Source organism: Lutra lutra, chromosome 13, assembly GCF_902655055.1.
Source record: "Lutra lutra chromosome 13, mLutLut1.2, whole genome shotgun sequence".
Lineage (NCBI taxonomy): Eukaryota > Metazoa > Chordata > Mammalia > Carnivora > Mustelidae > Lutra > Lutra lutra.
In genome coordinates this window covers 92,969,849-92,991,688 of record NC_062290.1, presented here as the reverse complement: position 1 = coordinate 92,991,688, position 21,840 = coordinate 92,969,849, and the positions used below count along the sequence as shown (strand labels likewise).

Genomic DNA, 21,840 nt, shown 5'->3' with positions numbered 1-21,840 from the left:
CACACGCCGGTCGAGCTCTGGAACCATCCCCACCTGTGGAAGGGTTCAGACAAGCCCAGTCTCTCCGAGGAGGCTGCTGAAGGAAACCCACGACACCCAGGGCTGAGACCCGGGGCCGGCAGCACACCCTCTCCCTGCACGGTCCAGGCTCCGGTCCAACTCTCAGTGGTACCGCCTGAGGAAGAGGCAACCTTGCCAGGACCCCCAAAGCACCCTCCGCCTGCCCCCCTGCCCCGCACCCTCCGTCCTCCGCACTGTTCTCAGAGCACTGAGTCACTTCACTGTGCCTCTGGGCCTCCTCCATGTCCCCCGTCTCCTCCTCGCAGCTTACTTCCAACAACAGTAGCTACCACGGACGCTGCCCTTTCGTTTTCAAGCTCCTGGCTCAAAGCCCGATGAGAGCATCAGGGTAGCCCAGCGGGCAGGGAGGACCAGGGCCAGAGGGTCACACCCTTACCTCAGGGACAAACCAACCAAGGCTCCAGAATGAATGGACCCCATCAGAGACAATCCTATTTTGAAATCCAGGCTTCTGAATCACAACAGACCGATCCTATTTTGAAATCCAGGCTTCTGAATCACAACAGACCGTACCAACAATAAAAGAAGCAAGGACCAGAGCAAAACACAGTGAGAAGATTTCTGCTTTCTTGGTAGGTGATGGTGACATGAGAATGGGGGGCCAAGGCAGGGACCAGGTGCTAAGGGAGGTACAGGAGCCATCCTAGGGAGCAGAGAGCAGCCTGGGAGGACACACGTGGAGGACGCCAGACCTGGTCCCCAGCAGGACAGAAGTCAGGGGAGTACACTGAGCCAGGGAGTCCATGGTTCGAGGACATTTTCAGGGGAAACACACACGGCTGCCCTGGGCAGGGGCAGTGGGACCAGCCAGCACTGGGACCTCGGGACCACCCCCACCAAGTCCTCTGCCTCTCTCCACGCCTGCCCCACCTCCATCCCCTCTGCTGGTTCCCCATTTCTCCAAACACTGGAAGGGGCACTCCCCACTTCACAAGGCAGGTGACCTCCGTCATCCACATCCACATCACATCCGCACACCCTGACGCCAGCCCCTCCCCTGAGCTGCTCCACCCCTCTGCTCCCTGGAGACTGGCAGGTGGAGGCTGCCACCACAGAGCCTAGCTGGCCGCCAGTGACCTCCACCTCCCCCGCCCGCCCTCCTGGGCGGCTCCGTCTCAAGGTCAGCTGCTCAAACCTAAAGCTTCAGGGTCATCCAGTTCTCCTCCTGCCAACCTTCTGGCAACTCTGGCTGACTTCCCCTTTGAAACAGATCCAGAAACTGACAGCCATTGCCATGGAGGGGACGGAACACAGGCACAGAGAGGGGCTGGCCCTAGGAAGGACAGGGGTCCTGGAACATAGGGGCAGAAAGACACTCGAGCTGAACCCCGGAAGCTGGCAAGGTTGGACAGAGCACCCATCACGGCCCAGCAGCTGCCTTCTCTTTTCCACGGGAGGCCCACTTAGTGGAAGCTTCAAAAATAATCACTACAGGGGCACCTGGGGGGGCTCAGTGGGTTAAGCCTCTGCCTTTGGCTCAGGTCACAGTCTCAGGGTCCTGGGATGGAGCCCCACATCAGGCTCCCTGCTCCGTGGGGAGTCTGCTTCCCCCTCTCTCTCTCTCTGCCTGGTTGTGATCTGTCAAATAAATAAAATAACAATAATAATCGCTATAAATGGATTCACATAAACCACTTTTTAATCACGGATGGACATGAACATGAGTCCTATCACTGACTCACCTAACCTGTGGAATCAGGACCCTGGCAGTTACGGGAAAATGATGCATCCACTCCAGGTACACGCTCTGGACCTCGACACAGGCCCCCTGCTGCCCCGTGTCCCCGCGGGTCCCTGTACCCGTCCCCCAGGGCCACACCAGCCCCTCCCCACCCTGCCCCCCCCCCCAGCAGAGTCAGCTAACCAGCTGCTTCGGGGGCTCAGCGCCTGCCAGGACTGCTTGGGCACATTTCTGAAATTTCCCATCGGTTTTACTGAAGTCAACAACCATTTTAAAAAAAGACAACTTGCAAACGTCTTGGACCTTTACCCAGTGACTGACTGTCCGTCTCCCCTACAAGCCAAGACCAGTCGGTCACAATCAGCCGCTAGTTTAGGTCTTATTTTCTGAGTACCTCCTGTGAGCCAAAAACGTGCAGAAACAAGGGGGTCCAACGAGGCAGAGCCACCACCTGGGGCACAGCCTCTTCAGATGACTGAGAAGTCACCAAGTGACACGGACACAAGGCTCTGGGCACCATGTAGATGGGGACAGGGAGCAGTGGGGCACAGATGAGACCCCAGGCCGGCATAGCAGGGCAGGGAGCAGACCGTCCACAGCCGATGAGGCAGGAAGGGGGGCAGGGACAATGACACATGAGGGACACATGAGGCCAGGACCCTGACGAGAGGATTCTGGGAAACCACGGCTCAAGGCCGCAGGAGGAGCCCACCACACAGGCCACTTCGTTACTCGCCCACCAGGCGACCGACTAGGCTCCTACCCGCTGCCCACACAGGAGGGCCTTGGGGCGTCCATGGGGCCATCAGGGACTGAGGCAGGCACAGGTGCCCAGGGGGCCTAAAGTAACGGGGTCGACCGGCCTCAGGGGGATCGGGGGAGTCAGAGGACAGGGGTCACCGGCTGCCAGAGCCCCACTGCAGTCGGCGGCCTGAGTGGCGACAAGGGCTGGCTGTGAGCAGGCAGCAGCGGGAGGGGCACCAGGTCTGCGCTGCGACCAAGGAAGACGGCAAGTTTCCCACCTGGCCGACGAGATGCAGGACGGGGCTTCCGCGAACTCGAAAACCAGAAGCACAGGGGACGGCCAGGCGAGAAGGACGCTCTCCGCCAGGCACGACAGCTTTGTGGCGTCCAGGGGGCTCTCGCAGGGGTCTCAGCAGAGGCAGAAAAACCCAGAGACCCGAGCGCTGGAGAAAGGAGCTGGCTGGGACCCACGCCCCAGAAATCGTCAGGGCGGCCACGGGGAGAGCGTGCAGAGGGCACATCGCCCACCGATGGCTGCCAAGCCCTGACACGGAGAAGAGGTCAGGGCAGGGGGTACCCCAGAAGGTGGGGTCAAGGAGAGAACACGTTTAAGCGGCAGTGAGACTGGAAGGTGCCCATGGATTGACAATTGGGAGGCAGCGCTGGCCCTGGGAGGAGCCGGGTGAGGAAGGGGGACGGAAGAAGGGGCTGCAGAGGGCCAGCGCCTCCCATGGCTTTGAGGGTGGCAGGGGGCCTGCAGGCGGCAGCGGGAGCAGCTCCGATCGACCGCGACCGCGACCACAGGAGAACAGCCAGCAGACCGAGGCCTGAGAGCGACAGCAGAGAGCGCCACTGCTAGTGCTGCTGGTGGCCAGGTCTCTGGCTGAGAGGGATGCACAGAAGGAAGGAAAGAAGGATGGACGGAAGGACAGACAGAAGGCAGGAAGGGGGAAGCAGCAGGAGAGTGTGAGGGCAGAGGCCACGAGCCGAAGGCGCTCCCAGCAGACAGCTAGAAGGCAGGAGGCTCCCGAGCAGGAGGGCGATGCCTGGCAACCGAGCAGAACATGGGGCCACAAGAGCGTGGTCTGGGGGACAGGGGTCCCGGTGACACAGGCCTGCAGTGACAGCAGGCACACGGTGGACGGCCAGCGACACAGGGCTAGCACCCGCAGGTGCATGTGACGCAAAGGCAGTGTGGGCGATGGGAGGGCTCGGGCCAGCCCGCTCCACAGAGGGAGGGCGCAGAGCAGGTGCAGGAAGCGGAGACGGGCAGCAGGTGCGCAGGCGACAGAGGGCAGCGCCTCCGACTCCTGGGCCTCCCAGATCCTCAGGTGCTAAGAGGGCCTGACCCCCTGTCCAAGGCAGAGACCTGAGTCATGGCGCTGAGGGCAGAGCTGCAGTCTGTGGGGCTCAGGTCCCACGCAAGTGCTAGCTGCCGCTCTCCTCCACACGACCGTCAAGAACTTTAAGAGGTTAAAGGGGCACATCAAGGAAGCCCCCATCCGTCGCTGTCCGCCCCGCCACGTCCCGCCCTGCAGACTGACGCCACGTCCCCTGCACCCAGAGCTAGGCAAGGGAGCCCCCCACTGACACCCTGCTACGGCCCCCCACTGAAGCCCAAGACCCCAACCGGCTCCAGCGGGGTCTGAGGACAGCAAAGACCACCCAGCCGCCACGACCAGCAGGACAGCACCTCAGCCTGGGGCTTCCGGCAGCCCCGCCGTGCCCTGCCGCAGCCCATCTCCCACCACGGGCGGGTGCCAAGACGTCAGCACTCATGCCACTGAGAGTGGCCACTGCTGAGGTTCCAGAGGAGGCTGTGACGGTCCCTATCAAGGACACCTATGCCGCCTCTCACTGGGGACGCACAGGGACAAGCCCCACAAATCATCAGGGCAGTAAAATCGGCCAGAGGCCTTCAAGTCTGCCCACACCCCAAGCCTACGCCAGGAGCACAAGAAAGCCGAGCAGCCGTGCCAGGCGGAACCCGTGAACCCTCCTGCCCTGCAGCCGCCGAGCGCAGCCGCGGCCGCAGCCAGCAGTCGTGCGAGCAGGCGCCCTGTGCGCGCTCCTCCCCGCCGCCGTGCTGGGGCCGCCTCGGGTGCAGGCAGCACAGACTCGTCTTCCAGCCAGGCCAGGGGGACAGACCCTGGGAACCCCGCCTCAGAAAGCAGGAGCGGATGCTGCGTAGGGAATCCCAAAATCTGTGCGTCCTGCCCCACACGACCCGCGTGGCCGCGGTGTGACCCCGACGGGATCGGCACAGCAACGGCCTGAGAACTACACTGGGACCCAGGTTTCACTGTGGTGTCCTGTGGACCGACCAGAGTGGCCCAGGCCTTTTAGGACCAAACGAACACGGAGCTGAGCCGCACACGAGGCAGGCAGACTCGGTCTCGGCCTAACCGGGCCACCGGTTTAAAGAAAACTTTCTAGATCTCAACAGGATCCAGAGTCTCCCATGTCAGCGTCAGAACATCCAAAACGCCATCTGGATTTACTCCGCAAAGAAAACAGAAAGAACCTACAGTCAAGAGACCCCCGACCCCGCAAGGGCCCAAACGTCAGAGTCCTCTGCCGGGGACCCACCGGTGTTTACAAGCGCGCTCCAAGGAGGAAGAGCAAGCGTTTCTTAAATGAATGAAAACACTAACACAAAACTCTGAGAAACTCCACTAAAAAGAAGTCCCAGGGTGGAGGGAAACCCAAGACCAGAGCAGAGGAGGGCCAGGCGCTGCTGAAGAGAAGAGGGGGCTGCAGACCACACAGTGCTACCCCCGGTAGGTGGAGACACTACGGCCCTGGCCCAGCACATGGCAACTTGGGAAGCAGAACTGTCAGCCCTCAGCAGGCCTCGCCCCGTCCTCCCTCTCCCCTCCACTTCGAGGCCGGGGAGTACAACTCGGAGAACAGCTCTCTGACCGTCGAGGACGGTGCCTGGGGGAGGGAAGGGTTGAGCACAAACCCCAGTGCCAATGTCCTGGCAAGACCCTCCCAGCTCACACCTCAGAGACTCCCCAGGAAGTGCTAGTCCCTCTCCCCAGGGAAGAGACAGCACTCGCAGCTACCACCCCTGGGGTTCCACCGTGGGCGCCCGCCAGCAGGACCAGTGCGAAGGAGGTGAGTACCCCGTATCTGGCAAGGGAAGACTCATGACCAGACACAAAGTCAGGACCCTTACACACCCACACGGAGAGGAGCTGTCCAGTACTGGGAGGCCGCACACCCCAGACGGTACACACAGAACTGACACCTTCGAGGGTCCGGCTAGCTGACGAGGACAAGGTCACTGGACACGTTCCAGAGAGCCCATGCTGCTGCAGCATGCTGTCCGGTCCAGCCTGTGTCCCAGGAGGACCCTGCAGCTGGGGCACCTGGGGGCTCAGTCTGTGAAGGGTCTACCTTCGGCTCAGGTCATGAGCTCAGGGTTGTGGGATCGAGCTCTGTGTCGGACTCCACGCTCAGTGGGAAGCCTGCTTCTCTCCCTCTGCCCCTCCCCTTGACTTGTGCCTGCACTACTGGCTCAGCTCTCTCAGATAAATAAAATCTTAAAAAAGAAAGAAAAAGAAAAATAGAAAGAGAGTAAGCCACGTTTCTAGCTCCTTTCAAGTTTTAAGGGCAAAATTTGGACTTGCAGGGCGGGAAGAGCAGAGAACCCGGGTAACCTTGCAGATGCTCTCGGCTGAAAACCCCAAAGGCTGCACCCCAAGAACGGGCTTGAACCAGAGGCTCAGCAGACCCTGAGAGCAGCCGGAGCAGCACCCGGGAGGGAGGCGACCGGCGACTGGGGCCAGGGTCTACAAACGCACGCTCCTCCCAGAGGAAGGCTCCGTCTCAGACTTCCGAGGGTCCCTGCCATCCCCCAGACACCGCATCCACTCAGCACAAATGACAAGAAGCAGAGGAGCAAAGCCACAGGACATCCTGCACAAAGCCAGCAGAGACAAAGAGCAGGAGCAGCCGGCTCCCGGGCCTGCCGGACTGCCAGGCTGAAGGAGGTCAGGACAGCCTCTCCCCACGGACCACCATGAACTCCGCAGGAAACTGAAAGCAGCCACGGGAGGGTTCTCGACGCCAACAACAGCAGGCAACTGTGCGAGCAGAAGCCAAGCCCGAAGGAGCAACACTTACGGGGTCCCCAGCTCTGTACCCGGCTCCTCTCCTGCCTCTGAGCCGAGGGCAGCCTGACGTAGCACCGCACGGGGGGCACACAAAGTTCTGACGCAAACCGGGTCCTTCCTGCCAGATGACCAAGGAAAGGGCCCTCCATGCTGGCAAGTGGGACCCGGGCTTAATTTCCCTCTTCCCTTCCAGCCCGCCCTGGTCACAGGATGGTGGGGACAGTGCAGGAGACAGAACACGAGAGGGGAGGGGCCCCCATGGTCTGAGGACCTGAGGGCAGCTGCCGTTTTCCCACCTCTCTTCGCTGGCCACCCCACCCCTGGCACGCTGGGACTGCACGGTGACATCGTGGGCAGCTAGGACTCCACCTGAAGCACTGTCCTTCTAGCCGGAGGAAAGGGGCTTCTTGAAGCCAGAAAGTGTAGGGAGAATCCAAGAAAGGAGAGAACCAGGAAGGGGATCCCTAATTCCATGGATGAACCCACACAACCCTGAGCTACGTGCATGTGGGAGAGACCCAAAGAACCACAATGACCTTGAACGCACTGCACACAAACAGCACAACAGGCCCATGGCCTGAACCTAAAGGTGATTACTACCACCCACTACAAAGCACCAGGACACATCAGCAGTGTCGGAAGACTTCAGCAGGACCTAGAACACGCCCCACAGCACAACAGTCAAAATGTCCAACGCACAATCCATAATTCGTCAACACGTAAAAATGAGGAAAGGGGCGCCTGGGTAGCTCAGTCGGTTGAGCGTCTGACTCCGTTTCGGCTCAGGTCATGACCTCAGGGTCGTGGAATCCAACCCACGGGCTCCATACTCAGCGCAAAGTCGGCTTGGGATTCTCTCTCCTCCTCCTTTACCCTCCCCCCTCATGCACTCTCACTTGTGCTCTCGCTCTCTCTCTAAAGTACATAAATCTTTTTTAAAAAATAAAATAGGGATGCTTGGGTGGCTCAGTGGGTTAAGCCGCTGCCTTCGGCTCAGGTCATGATCCCAGCGTCCTGGGATCAAGCCCCACACTGGGCTCCTTGCTCGGCAGGGAGCCTGCTTCTCTCTCTGTCTTTGCCTGCCTCTCTGTCTGCCTGTGCATGCTCTCCCTCTCTCCCTCTGACAAATAAATAAATCTTTTTAAAAAATAAAATAAAATAAAATAAAAAGCAGGAAAATGTGACCAATTCTTGGTGGGGGGGGGGGGGGACTCAAGCAACAGACGCCAACCCCGAGATGACCCCAATGTCAGAATGACCGACTTTAAGCACGGACTACAACCAGGCTCTACAAGGTCAAGGTCAGGACTCTGGAAATAAATGAGACGATTAAAGTTCTCAGCAGAGAAATAAAACTGGGAGAAAAAAAGAACCAAAATTTGAGGACAGAACAATATGGTGTATCGACAAAATGTTCTCTGAGCAGGAAGGAGAATGAAGAGGACGGGGAAGTGGGTCAGTGAAGCAGAGACGTGTGTGTGACATCATCAAGCTGAAGGGACAGACGGAAGAGAAGGAAGAGCCTCGGGGAGCAGTGGGGCGACATCGGACGTCTGACGCCTGTGCTCCTGCAGGGAAGAGACTGGTGCCCGGAAGCCTCTGAGTAAGTCATGGCCAAACTCTCCCCGCAGTTACTGGAAGACACAGGTCTGCAGGCTTAGGAAGCCCAGCAAAACCAAACAGAACCGACTGGAAGAAAACAGTGCCCAGACGCGTCCTGATTAAACGGCAACGAAACAAAGACGAAGCAGCAGGTTCCAGAGACGACGGCTGGGGTGATGAGCTGGAGGCCTCCGCTGACTCAAGGGTAGTTAGCAGAGGCCTCCAGCTAAACAATGGAAGGAGAAAAGACAAGACGAAGGGGCGCCTGCGTGGCTCAGTCGGTGAAGCGCCTGCCTTCGGCTCAGGCCAGGATCCCGGGGTCCTGGGATCGAGTCCCACATCGGGCTCCCTGCTCAGCGGGGAGTCGGCTTCTCCCTCTCCCTCTGCTGCTCCCCCTCCTTGTGCTCTCTCGTGTATGCGCGCGCGCTCTCTCTCTCTCTCTCTCTCAGATAAATAAAATCTTCAAAATCTTTAAAAATAAAATAAAAATATAAAAGTATAAAAAATGAAACATAAAATATTAAAAAAAGACAGGGAAGCATTTTGACAGAAACGCAATCTGGAAATTACAAAAAAAGAAAAAAGAATTTGACAGGTAAGAAAAATGACGAAGCAGAAGTTCCAGAACAAAAAGGTACGGTAACTAAGCTTCATTTTACAGACTGGACTGGTGAGCCGCAGACCAGCCACGGAGAACGCGCAGCAGAGAAGGAAAACGACGGAGTCTGCAAGTGTCACAGGAAGAGGGAGGAGAGAAAACACGGGGCAGAAACTATCCTCCAGCAAACACACAAGAATCTTCCACACTTGCCAAGTTCACGAAACCCAGGGTACAGGCGGAGGCGCACGCACGGAAGAGCCTGCTGGCAGTGCAGCAGAACCGGAGAACACAACACAAACTCAGAGCAGCCGTGAGGGCCCTGTGGCCAAGTGCTCAAGGACAAGGGGGCACGGACTTGCCCCTCCCTGCTCCTCTCCTCTAAGTCCAACCACAAACCTTGGAAGAAAGTCAAAAGACAACCAAAAGGAGACTATGAAAGCTGCCTGAGGAGGGCAAACCGTTCTGGGACCCCCGGACTGGAGGAGTGGCACAGCCAAGGGGCAGCTCATGACCTCCCACGCAACAGGAGTGTCCAGACCGGGCTTTCTTGACCCTCCGCCTCGTAAGAGAAGGCAAGCCGAGTGGGCTCATTCCTGCCCCACACTGACCGGGAGCCCCACACGGAGGCCGGCCCGGCAGAACCAGTGGGGGCAGACAAGAAGCCGCACTACTGAGCAGTCTGGAGCACCTCGCTCCACACAGCCCCCGGTCTAGAAGTACTCTCCTTCCATCCCCCATCCTCCGACAGTCTGCACAGGGGGACCCACCACGGCCAGCACCCGGCCCGGGACAGGCTCTCTGTCCTCCAGAGACACCAGGCCGTCCAGCGCCAGGAAGCTCTTCCGCTCCTAAAAGCAGCACCAGCAGGCACAACGGGAGCACCCCCGGCCGCAGACGCACCAGGCAGCCATCCCGAAAGCACTCGGGCCCTGAACATTAGACTGTCCTTGGCACCACGCTGCACACAGTAGGCCCAGGCCGGCGTGCTGTGCTTGACTAGGGATGATGCTGCGGGAACTGAAGATGGGACCCAGAGGCTCCCGACACAAAAATGATCGAAAATCCCTTGTCACACCCAGAACCAGGAAACTCATGACTCATGAGGAAAGACCACCGACTGACACCAACACCAAAGCGAGCAGAATGTCGGAGTTCTCCGACGAGGACTTTAAAGTAACTATCAGTAAAGTGAGTCCACAGGCAACGAAAAATCCTCCTGAAACAAGAAAAATTGAGAATTTCAGCAAAGAAAAAGAAGTGATAAAAGAACCAAATATAAAACTGAAAACCAGAGCAACAAACCGCACTGGTGGCCGGGCTCAACAGCAGACACGACGGAGGGCGGCGGCAGTGAGCCTGTGGGCAGAGAGACACAGTCCCCCAGGCTGGACAGACAGACAGCACGCCGAAGACAAATGAGCCCCGGGGCCTGCAGGAGAGGAGCATGAGAGCCAACATCCCTGGGGGCCCCGAACAGAGGGAACAGCGAGCAGGGCTGAAAGAGTATGAGGAGAAAATGATGGCTGAAAACCTCCCAAATACGGCAGAAACGATAAATCCACAGGTTCCAAGAAACCGAGTGAACCCCAAATAACACAAACCCAAAGAAATCCACACTGAGACACATCATCACTAACTTTTGAAAATTAAAGACAAAAAAATATTTGGAAGCAGCTGAGGAGAAACCCTGCACTCCAAACGGGGCCCCGAGCTCGACGGACAGCAGGTCTCTCCCGGAGCCACGTGGGCTGGACGCAGCGGCACACCTTTTTCCCGCGCTTGTGGTAAAGAGCCATCAAGCAGATTCCACATCTGGTGAAGGAATGAAGGAGAAATAGAGACATCTGAAGTGGGAAACAAACTTTATTTATCTACTTATTTACTTATTCTGCCCAGGGAAGGGGCAGCGGGAAAGAGAAACTCAAGCAGACTCCACCCTGAGCATGGAGCCTGAAGTGAGCTCAATCCCACAACCCTGAGCTCATGACCTGAGCTGAAACTAACAGCTGGAAGCCCAAATGACTGCACCAGCCAGGCACCCCCAGACACAGGAAAACTTTAAAAAAAAAAAAAAAAACAGTAATTTCCAGGGCGCCTGGGTGGCTCACTCAATAAAGTCTCTGCCTTCGGCTTGGGTCATGACCCCGGGGTCCTGGGATCCAGTCCCACATCAGGACCTCTGCTCAGCAGGGAGTCTGCTTCTCCCTCTGCCTCTCACCCTCCTCAAACCCTCTCCCACTCTCTTTCTCAAATAGATTTTTTTTTAATTTTCTTAAATATTTAAAAAAACGTCCAGCAAACCTTAAACGAATGTCTAAATATGATAGAAGAGGGAATCCTGGAGCATCAGGGAGGAAGAATAACAGAAGGGTACTGATAATTTGGTTAAATGCAACAGACTATCCTCCTCCTGAGTTTTCTGAACGACATCTGGTGACAAACGAAGACCCCCACACCCTCTGATACAACAATGGTATTCAAGGTGAGGAGAGCAAAGCAACCAAGGCGGAAAAAGGTTTTTGACACCTCACTCGAAATGGCCAACCGGTACCAGTCCGCCGGGGTGAGTCCCATACACTGTGACACCCAGAGCTACTGAGAGAACTGGAGACGTGCTCCTGCAAACAACCTACACTGATCAAGATGCAGTCCTGAGAAGTAGTCAAGCGATCCGTGGGAAGGCAGAAAATGAAAACAGGAACAAGAAGCATAAAACACAATAAAATGTCAGACTTAAGCCTTAACTACTAGCAACTCCACTAAACGTAAACACCCCAAGGACCACACATAAAAGACAAAGACCGGCAGAGTGGACCAATACTGCCATGTGCTGTGGACGAGAGATTCGCCTCAAAGTCCATGACGCAGGAGGCTGGAAATGAAGGGACCAGAGCGGCAGTGCCAGGAAAACCCTGTTCCCAAACAAACACACGAGTGCAGGCCTTGCTCCAGCAGTACAGGACACAGCAGAAGACGACTGAAGACACAGAGATGTATCACCTAACGATAAGAGGGTCAACCCATCAGAAAGACATTAAGATCCTAAATGGGAACGCACCCAATTAGAGCCTCCGAACCTGAGGGAAGAGAAGAGAAACGGACAAGTAGGCAAGCAGGGTTCAGAGCTTCAACACTCCTACCGGCAACCGACAGAAGGGCTACACGGAAATCGACGAGGGCACGATCCCACCCAGCCGAGGAACCCAGCGGGCACGTGCAGACCACTGCATCCCAAGTAGAAAACGCATCTCCTCCAGCGCCCAAGGAACGTTCACCACAAAGACCTGGGCAGCAAAACAAACTCCAAGAAGTTTAAAAGACTAGAAATCCTACAGAGTATTACCTCACCACAGCAGAGTCACACTAGAAATCACGACAGAAAAACAAAACAGGAAAATCTCAACACGTGGAAATCACACTTAAAAATAACTCCTGGGTCAACGAGAAGCATCAAGGGAAACAGAGCTCACAGAACTGAATGAAAATGAAAACACAACATACCAGACGTATGTGGGATGCAGCAAAGGCAGTACCAAGTGGGAAATTTATAGCACCGAGCACTGAGACCAGAAAAGGAAAAAGGCTTAGTAATCTACCACCCCGGGAACCGAGACAAAGAGCAAGCAAAGGAAGGGCGGCAGGTGCGGTCTCTGTGGGAGCGGAATGTTCTGCGTCTGCATCCCGCAGCGTCAGTAACCTGGCTGTCGTTCCCAGTTGCTGTTCTGTGAGAAGTTACCACAGGGGAGACTGAGGAAAGGGGGCCCAAGACCTCACTGTGTAATTTCTTACAAATGCCATATTAACATACCATTATCTCAAAATAAAAGTTTAATTTCTTAAAACACTGTCCAAAGACCTGAAAACCAACAACAACAACGACAAAGATTCAAACAGCCAACAAGCCTAGAAAAAAGTGCCGATCACCGAGTCATGAGGGCAACGCACACCCGAACCACCAGGAACCAGCACGACCCGTGCGCCCAAACGGCTGAAGTTACAAAGACCGACAGTACCGTGTGCTGGCAAGGATGCGCGTCGGCTGGGGCTCTCACACTTCGCTGGTGCAAACAGGAAGGGGAAGTGAAAAACACCACGTGACCCAGCAACTCCAGGGCCAGGTGTCCCCCAGGACGACGGAAACAGATGCCCACACCCAGCCGTGTCCAAGCGCCCACAGCAGCGGTATCCGTGGCAGACAGAAGTCCCAGCGGCCACGCCCGTGGGAGCAGCCAGACCACAGGGGCCGCCGCTCGCCCCACGCAGCAAAAAGGTCTGCACACGGAGAGCTGAATCTCCAAATTACCAGGCCACGCGCAGGAAGCCACACGGCATAGCTGCGGTGTGTTTCTAGAGGCCCTGGAAAATCCGAGCGCACCCACAGCCCCTGGAGCACATCGGAGAGGCTCTGGGCTGGGACCCGCTGGAGGGGCGCACATGGACCCCCGTAGATGGTCAGTGCAAAGAGCTCACCTTGACGTGCTCGGGCTCCTCAAACCACATTCTTGGAACGTGTGCGCTTTGTTGTACGTTCGTGTGCAAAGTGTCTCTCAACAGAGCCGATTTTCCCAGGGGTCCGAAGGAAAATTCTTCCCAGTACACCTGCCAAACGAGGGACATTACCCTACCCTACAGAGACTTCTCTGGAAGGCACAGGTCTCCAACGTCTCTTCTCACCTCAGGAACCTTCAACAGCTCCCCAGTTGACAGAACAAAACCCGCTCTGCCCGCCAGCATTCAAGGCGGCCCAAGGCCGGGCCCCAGGCATCTCTCCCAACGTATACTCGCCTTCCCACCGTGCACCCAGAGCCCACGCCAGTCCCAGCTGCAAGGCTGGTGGTCCCTGGGCAGGAAGGGGCCCTACCCTATCTCCTCCTCTTCATCCCGGCTTCCGACCACCTGTGCCCTCACCTCCACCTGGTTCTTCCCCACCTAAGCCACAAACTCAAGCCTCACTTAACTTGAGTGGAACACTCTAGATTCCCTCACGCTCCCCTTACCTGCTCTGCCACAGCACCTGTTCCTTCCCCAGGTGCCTGTCCCCTTGGGTGCGTCCCAGGTGTCTGAGTGTGCGGCCGAGTCCAGGTGTCTGAGTGCGCGGCCGAGTCGGGCACTACCCTAGCCCTGAGAGGCCTGTCAAGGACCCCCGAGTCCACAGCACACAGCACACAGCAATCTAATTTTGTATGAGTGAGTCTGAAGCGAGTAAAGGACAGTCACCAAGGGGCCCGGAAGTGAACGGATTAGGCGCACAGCAAGGGCTAGGCCAGATGGAGGAGTCGGAAAGACACGAAAGCAGAAAAGCTGTGCGGAATAAGGACTAACTATTCCCACCCAGGAGGCCCTGTGCGGGCCCACCTCCCACCCCAACGTCAGCCCAGCCGGTCTCGGGGGGCTCATCTGCTCTGTCGTCCCCGCTGCAGACAGGCTAGGCTAAGCCTCAGCCCATAAAGCAAAACAGCTCCAGCTCTGCTAGGGACTCTGTGTGCACCCTCCAAACCCGCAGAGTGAAAGCCAGCCCCGGACTGAAGGCGTGAGGAGGTGCCACCCTCACCGGGGGGTTAGTGCCCTCATAAGGAGGCTCCAGAGAGCTCTCCCATCCCTCCTGCCCCGGCACGGAGCAGCCACCCCCAAGGCAGGAAGCAGGCTCGCCGCACGCCGATGCTGCCTGTGCCAGGGTCCGGGGCTTGCAGCCCCCAGCACTGGGGGAGACAGACGTCATCCAGGCTATGTAATGTCATCATGGCAGCCGAAACACCCTGAGAGCTGATCCCAGGTATCCCACCGGACTACAGCCTCTGCCCACTCCAACCTGCTAGAAGAATCCTGCCAGGCTCCATCTCTCATCAGCCCCCCACACACAAACCTTCCCAGACACACGTCACGAAAGAAACCCCACCCAGCGTGGAACACCGCGGACCACCTGGTCCACACTGGTCTCCTAAACCAATCCCTACTACTCCGGTCCACGAGCCCTGTCACGAGGTTACTCAGTCCGCATCGAGCACTTCTTCTCCTGCACACAACCAGCCAGACGCCCCTCTCTCTCCCGGAGGGGCTTCCCACACCGGACCCATCCTTCCGAGCCTCTGACCCACGAAGCCTGCCCACGGCTCCACGGCCCACTCCCCCAGCCGGCGGCTCCCCAGTCCGCCTCCCGACGGCTGAGGCACGGACGCCGCGCTGCGCTCGCTCACCTCCCTTCCCTCCCTACACAGCTCGCGTGGGCTTCAGGCTGATGGACGCACCTCGGCCCATACGGACGCCCTGGGCTACGGAGCGCACACGACAGTGACGCCCGGGGCAGCACGTGGTGATCGCTGGCCCCATCCCGGCCGCGCTCCGATCAGACGACGGATGAAAGCAATCGGAGTGGCTCAACCGTCCAACTAGGAAGTAAAAAAGAACACTGTCCACGCGGCACCACAGCCACGAAACCAATCAACAGCAGGGGAAGCCCCGGAGCTAGTCGGGGGTAAAGGTCCCACGGACGGGGTTCTTGGAGGGGCACGTGCGCGAGTTTACCGCTGCAGCCTGGGAGCGGCCGGCCGCTCTGAGGGTCGCTCCCATGTAAAGGATCGGGACAGTCTGAACTTCGAGGTGGACATCCACGCCCCGGTTAGCTTAGCCGGTGGCAACAGGACAGGAAAGGGGATGCGTGCAAACTGGTAGAGCTCTAGAAACGCAAACTCACGCAGGTCACGGCCGTGGGGACGGAACACACACCGTCTCTCTCCGCACTCCAGCCGCTTCAAGAAGGGTTCCGGCTCTGGCACCCACCGGACAAGCAGCTGAGTGCGGCAAACAGAGATCCACCAGGACAACCGGGACCTCTGGCCCCACAGACACCAGGCAGTCCTCAGCGCTCCCGAGCAGAGGGAAGGTCGTGCCACAGGCCAAGCAGCGGCCCCTTCACTATCTAGGAAACCTAGAGGGTACATCCAGGCTGCCTGGCCCTCCACCTCCAAAGTCCCAAAGCTCTTGCCAAGAACAATCGACTATTAGAAAGTACAATCCAGGGGCACCTGCAGGGCTCAGTCGTGAAGCAGCTGCCTTCGGCTCAGGTCATGACCCCAGGGTCCTGGGATCGAGCCCCATGTCAGGCTCCCTGCTCAATGGGGATCCTGCATCTCCCTCTCCCTCTGCAGTTCCCCCTGCTTGTGTTCACTGTGTCTCTCCCTCTTTGTCAAATAAATAAATGAGGTCTTCAAAAAAAATTTTTTTTAATTAAAAAAAAATACAATGTGAACTCACAAACCAGGAATCTGAGTGAATCACTGGGTTAAAAAAAACGACCATCTGCTTGCAAATGAGGACCTCCGGACTGAGACACACAAGGGCCTGTTCTCCCACCAGCCTAGGGACAAGAGCAGCCCCGGCTCTACTTCCAGTTCTGGGGCCTGGAGAGGGGTTCGGAGCACACAGTTCATTTTCACCAAAGGTCCCTGTGACAAAGCAAGGTGGTGAGCCCCAGAGTTGACACTGAAGAGAGGCTGCTCCTGACACCCACTGAGCAGACAGGGTCCAGGCCATCCCTGCAGTCTGCAGAACGCGACACAGCAGCAGATCCCCCAGCTCCGCCGCAGAGACCCAGCCCAGCCATGAGGAGTTCCCTTCCCACAACACGCTTTCCCAATCAGTTGTCTGATCACTCCAGTGCGAGTGCGAGGACGAGGGTCAATCCCTCGAGGAGGACAGGCTCTCTCCACCCCCGTGAGCTGCCCTGGTGGCCCCTCCGGGCCTGCCCAGCTCGGGCAGCTCAGCCCCTGGCCAGGGAGTGTTGAGGTGTGACCAGTGTCAGCCTGGCTCCCGGGGCTGCTTGACAGGAAAGTCACCAGCACTCGGCCACGTAGCAACAAGTCTGAAAACAGCTGAGTGCCTTCCAGTACTTTCCCTGCCTGCTGGTTCAACACTGTCCTTGGAAGAGAACAATTATGCCCTGCCGCTACCCCTGAAACCAAGGCCTAGAACCCTTTAAGCCTCTAAGGTCATGAGCTAAAATCAACGCCAGGAATGTGGTAACCCCTTACAGCACTCTCCCCTGTAAACAAATGGCACTTCAGGTCACTCCTTTTTTACAAATTTCTTACAACTTTCACCGAAAAAGACATCACAAAATTTCCCAGGTAAACCCTACTTTTATTTCTTTTGGCTTTCGTAAGTAAGCTCTAGCCCCAAGGTGGTCTTGAACTCAGGACTCAGAGACCAAATGTCGCACGGCCTACCGACCAAGCCAGCCGGGCACCGGCTTCTACTCTTTCTTGCAGATACTTTTAAGCGAACACCTTCAGCACACGCAGTACGTTACCGCTAAGAAAATAACGACACCACTCCCCACGAAACCACAGTCACCCCGAGAAGGAGGGGCAGAGCAAGCACAAGGTGGCCCCGGCTCTGGGCTGCAGCGAGCCGAAGGCGCCTTTCTGAATCACGGCAGGCCATCAGCAGGCCACCAGCAGGCCCGGCGGAGGGACACGCCCCTGAGCCTCCCCGGGCACTACAGATGGCACGCAGTGACCCGGGGGACGCAGACAGTCCCCCAAGGCAGACACAAAGCATGACGGCAGCCGCGGAGCACCTGGCCCTAGAGCGTCTGCGTGCTTTCCACTCCCGCACAGAGGAGAAGCTACTCAGGTTCACGCAGCTACTCAATGACAACCGTCCAGGTGAAACACTGAAGCTGCTCTCACCGTCACCCACAACACCGACGCGCCCTGGAAGCTGCAGACCCGAAGAACGCGTCTAATTAGCTGGAACTAAACCGGAGAGACACAGGGAGCTGTCCCAGAGAAGGAACAAAGAACAGGCCCCTAGATTAGGAGAAGAATTTCGGGGGGGGGGGGTGCTGTCTAAACTATCCTATCAAAATCCACTCCCCTCCACCGTTCTGCTCTCCTGAAAGACCAGACAGTCCGCGGGCAGCGCCAGTCTCCCACCCAGGCCGTGACCTCCACACCAGCGACCTCCACGAACCCACTCCAGCTGAGCCAAGGCTTCTGGGTCACGTGACAGGATCGCCCAAATTTGTAAATTTAAAGAGACACTCAACTCGGGGGAAAAAGAAGTCTGTTCCCCTTCTGAATCAACGTACAGAATGGAAAAGCCTTTTTGTTTGGCAAAACTGAACGGAAACCAGACCTCCTAGACTCAGCGTTTGGCCACCGCGCCACCGCGACGGGAGAGCCACTGAATGCCGGACGGGCAACCCGGAATCCGGTCTCAGGTCCTGGGACAGCATCTTTCCTCCTCCAGCTCCCGCACCCGTTCTGCTCTATGAACACCCACCTTTAACGATCCCAAAACCGTAAGGCCTATTTTAATGAGCCTCTGAATTAATTACCGGATGCGTCGACAAGCACTGGAGAGAGATCTGGTACTGGGAATAAAACTGGACCCTGAGAGACGCACACTCATCTCCAGAGAGCGGACGAAGCCCACGCCGGCCGCCAGAGCTGAGCGCAGTGAGACACACACATCTGCTCTGCTAAAGAAACGGAAAGCGAGCAACGAGAAGGCTTCTGAAAAGTATCTGTGCCCGCACAGCATTCCCCACCAGGACGCAATCGTTTCCATACATAAAATCTCCAAAACACACACAGGAGCGAGACCCTACACACATGCCCCAGGAGCCGGGCCCAAGGGCACACTGGGCTTCGGAGCCAGAGCCCCGCCAGCGACCGTGCGCGGTGACCGAGCCTCCGGAGAGGTACTACACGGCCATGGAAAAGCAGGAAGTCTGCCCGGAGCTGGAAAGAACCTAAGACGTAGCCCGGCGGAAAGCCCTCTCGGAGGCCACAGCAGAGAAAAACCAGCCAACGGCCGCGCGAACCAGGCAGGCGGAGGCAAAGCCGCAAAGGCCCACCAGGCTCAGGGGCCCTTCCTTACCCCGGCTGCGAGACACCCGGTATTCCTCCTCACGGCTCACTCTCACGTTCCTGCAGTTTTTATCAATTCCACGCTTTCCCTAAAATCACAAAATTCACGTGCGCACCCAACTCCCCAGAAACTGCATCGCTTCAGGGCAGCCATCAGCGAAACCGCAGATCCCAAGGCTGTGAAAGGAGGAAAAGGCGCTCCTCGCACGCTGTCCAGCCAACCCAAGGAAGCCGACCAGCGCAGGCCACAGGCCGTTTACCCTCACGACCCGCCGGGCCTCCCCCGCGCACAGGCCGCTCCAACTGGTGCGATCCTGTCCCGGGGCCACCCTGCTCCGGACGGGCTCACGCGGGGTCCGCCAAGTCCAACCCCAAGGGCCGCTCCGCACGTCGCTGCTGCGGCCCTGGAGCCGGGACGTGTGCACCAGAGGAAAGGCCGCCGGACAGTGGCGTCCACGGAAAAGGTAGGCTGGGCCAGCGCCCAGCACGGACCCAAAACAAAGCACCGGGTCTTACAAAGCCACGACGAGGCCCTTCGTCTGGGAGTTCCGAGAGCTGGAGCCAGGAGCATCGTAATCCGCTAAGCACATTAGGACCGAACGCAGCGGATGCGGCTACAAGGTTACCCAGTTCTTCACAACCGGTGCCCACCGCGGGGACCGGGCAGTTCCGCTGCGAGCTTCTGCGCGCCCCGCCAGCGCAGGGCGTCCAGGGTCTGCCCCCGCACCCACCCCCCGGCAGGACGGCCGGCCCCGCACCCACCCCCGCGCAGCCACCGAGCGGCGGCCGCGGACGCGCCGCCTCCTGCAGCACCTGCCGGGCGACCCCCGCCCGCGCCCCCGCCATCGCGCGCCCCGGCCCGCGGCCGGCCGGCTCCGGAGGAACCCACGCGCGGCGGCGTGCGGCCCGGGACCCAGCGCACAAAGGCGGCCCCGGCCCCGGCCCCACCCGCCGCCCCCGGGACCCCCGCCCCTGCCCCGCCCCGACCCACCGATGCCGTAGGCCTTGGCGCAGATCCACTGCAGGTTGGCCGCGATCTTAGCGCGAGCCGAGTCGTAGCGGTCCAGGGGCACGATGTCCACGGCGCCGTCGGGCGCGGCCTCCATCCTCCTCCAGCCCTCCCCGGCCGGGCAGCCGCCCGCGTCCACCATCTGCACACAAAAAGGCCGCTGCGGCGCGGGCGGCGCCCGGCCTCCGCCGCAACAAAGGCGCCGCGCCCCTCGCCGCGCCGGGACCCGCGAGGGGGCCGGGCCCGCGAGCACCGCCGCCCCCGGGAGGCCGCCCCCGCCCCGGCCTCACCTCACAGCCGCCGCCGCCGCCGCCGCCGGTGCTGCTGCTGCATGCTGCGGGGCCGCGCCGCGAGGCCGGGGCGCCGGGAGGCCCGGAGGCCCGGAGGCCCGGAGGCCGGGAAGGCGGCGAGACGAGGGGCGCGGGCCAGGCCGCGGGGCCGGGGCTGGGGGCGCGTGCGCGGGCCGGGGGCGGGGGCGGCGGGGGCGGCGGCGGCAGCCGCTGAGGAGGCGGCCAACCGACGGGAGCGCGCGCGACGCCGAGGCCCTGCGCACGCGCGCTGAGTGCCGCCCGCCGCCCCGCCCCCCCGGCCAGCCCTCGCCCCGCCCCTAGCCGCACGCGCAATGGGAGCAGCCCGCCCCCGGCCTGAACGCGTCCCGCCCCTCACCGCACGCGCAGTGGGCCAACCCGAGGCCCCGCCCCCGTCCGCGAGCCCGGGCGCGGGGTCGCGCGGAGCCGGCGCGGGAACGGGAACGGGCGCGGGCGAGACCGCGGACGCCGGCGGGCTCGAAGGCCCTGGCGAGTCCCGCAGCAGCCCTTTGTCTGGGCCGCGCCTCCTCCACACCGGCCCCGGGTCGTCCACCCCAGAGGTCCCAGCCGCCGCCCGGGGGGCAGACGGATACCCCCGGGGAGGCGACACCCCCGCCCCCCAGAGCATCCCCGGGGGCTCCCCCTCCCAGAGAGCGCCGCTGCGGCCGGGCCGCCCTGCCCTTGGGGCCTCGCGTGTGTGCGCAGTGGTCCCCCGCGGACCCACTCCCGGCCTGGAGACCCAGGGCCCGCAGAGACCAGGGACACGGGCTTCCTGAGTGGGGGTCCGGGCGCGGAGGGCCATCATCCCACGCCACAGCGAGGAGCCCGCGGTCACTGCACAAGCACCCGGCGGAGAGCCCGGCCTGGGGTCCCTCCGGGTGCCCGGCAGGGGCAGGGGCCGCCCCCCAAGAGGCGCGGGCGCATTGGAGCCTGCGGGAAGGGAAGGCAGGCCGGGGCGTCCGGGCGTCCAGGCAGGGGCACAGCGGCGGCAGTGCTGGGCCATGAGCGACACGGACGCCCGAGTCCAGGGCCCAGGAGGAAGAGACACAGCTAACAAAGGGGGTGGGTGGGGGGTGATCAGCACAGGAAGCTCTGACCTCTTCTCTCAGCGGGGAGCCACAGGGGCCCTGGAGCACCGAACGGGGGCAAGGGCGGGGTGACTAACCCTGTGGGGTCAGGGAACAGGTGGTGGGCAGGGCAGGCAGCAGGGAGCTTGTACCTGGCGCAGGGCAGGACGTGGAATGGGGGAGAAGGACCCAGTCAAGGGTGATACCAAGGGTGTCCCTGTTGATCTGTGTCATGCTACTTTGATGGACGCCTTATTAGTTCCGACTGTGTTTCAGCTGACCCCTACAGATTTTCTGCATTTAAGATGATGACAACTGTGAACCCACGTTCTGGTACCTCTTACTCGTCAGTCTGGTCACTTTATTTCTTCCCTTACTTGATGTCCCTGGCCACAGCCTCCAGGCATCCGCTAAGCCAAGGTCACGCAGTGCATGTCCGTGTCTTGTTTCTGCTCTTAGGAGAAAGCATCCAGTCTTCCACTGTCCAGGACTATGTTAATGGGGGGTTTTCCGAGCTTACCCAGCTGAGGAAGTTCCCCTCTATTACTTGTTTGCTGAGTGTTTTATCACAAAAGGGGGTTAGGTTCTGTCCAGGCCCTTTCGTGATTGTTGAGATAATGGTGTAGGGTCTTTTTACACTATTAATGTGGTATTGGTTGATTTTCAGATATTGAACCAGCCTTGCATTCCTGAGATAAAGCCCAGAGCAGACCATTTTTTTCAAGTGTGGCAAATCATTTGGGGGGGGTTTGGT

At 59.3% G+C, this 21,840-nt stretch overlaps 1 protein-coding gene across 2 annotated transcripts in view; it reads right to left on the bottom strand.

Annotated features, from left to right (window-relative positions):
* CAMSAP1 (calmodulin regulated spectrin associated protein 1) overlaps positions 1-20,101 on the bottom strand; it is a 58,105-nt gene extending 38,004 nt beyond the window's left edge. Inside the window, exons 1-2 of one of the 2 annotated variants that reach the window (XM_047698790.1) lie at positions 20,002-20,101; positions 19,694-19,853 (exon numbers count right to left, since the gene is read on the bottom strand). In XM_047698790.1, the coding sequence (XP_047554746.1) occupies positions 19,694-19,853 (160 nt within the window). In that variant the 5' untranslated portion in view covers positions 20,002-20,101. The other variant, XM_047698789.1, reaches the window with a different exon arrangement.
* Positions 20,102-21,840: the final 1,739 nt, after the last annotated feature.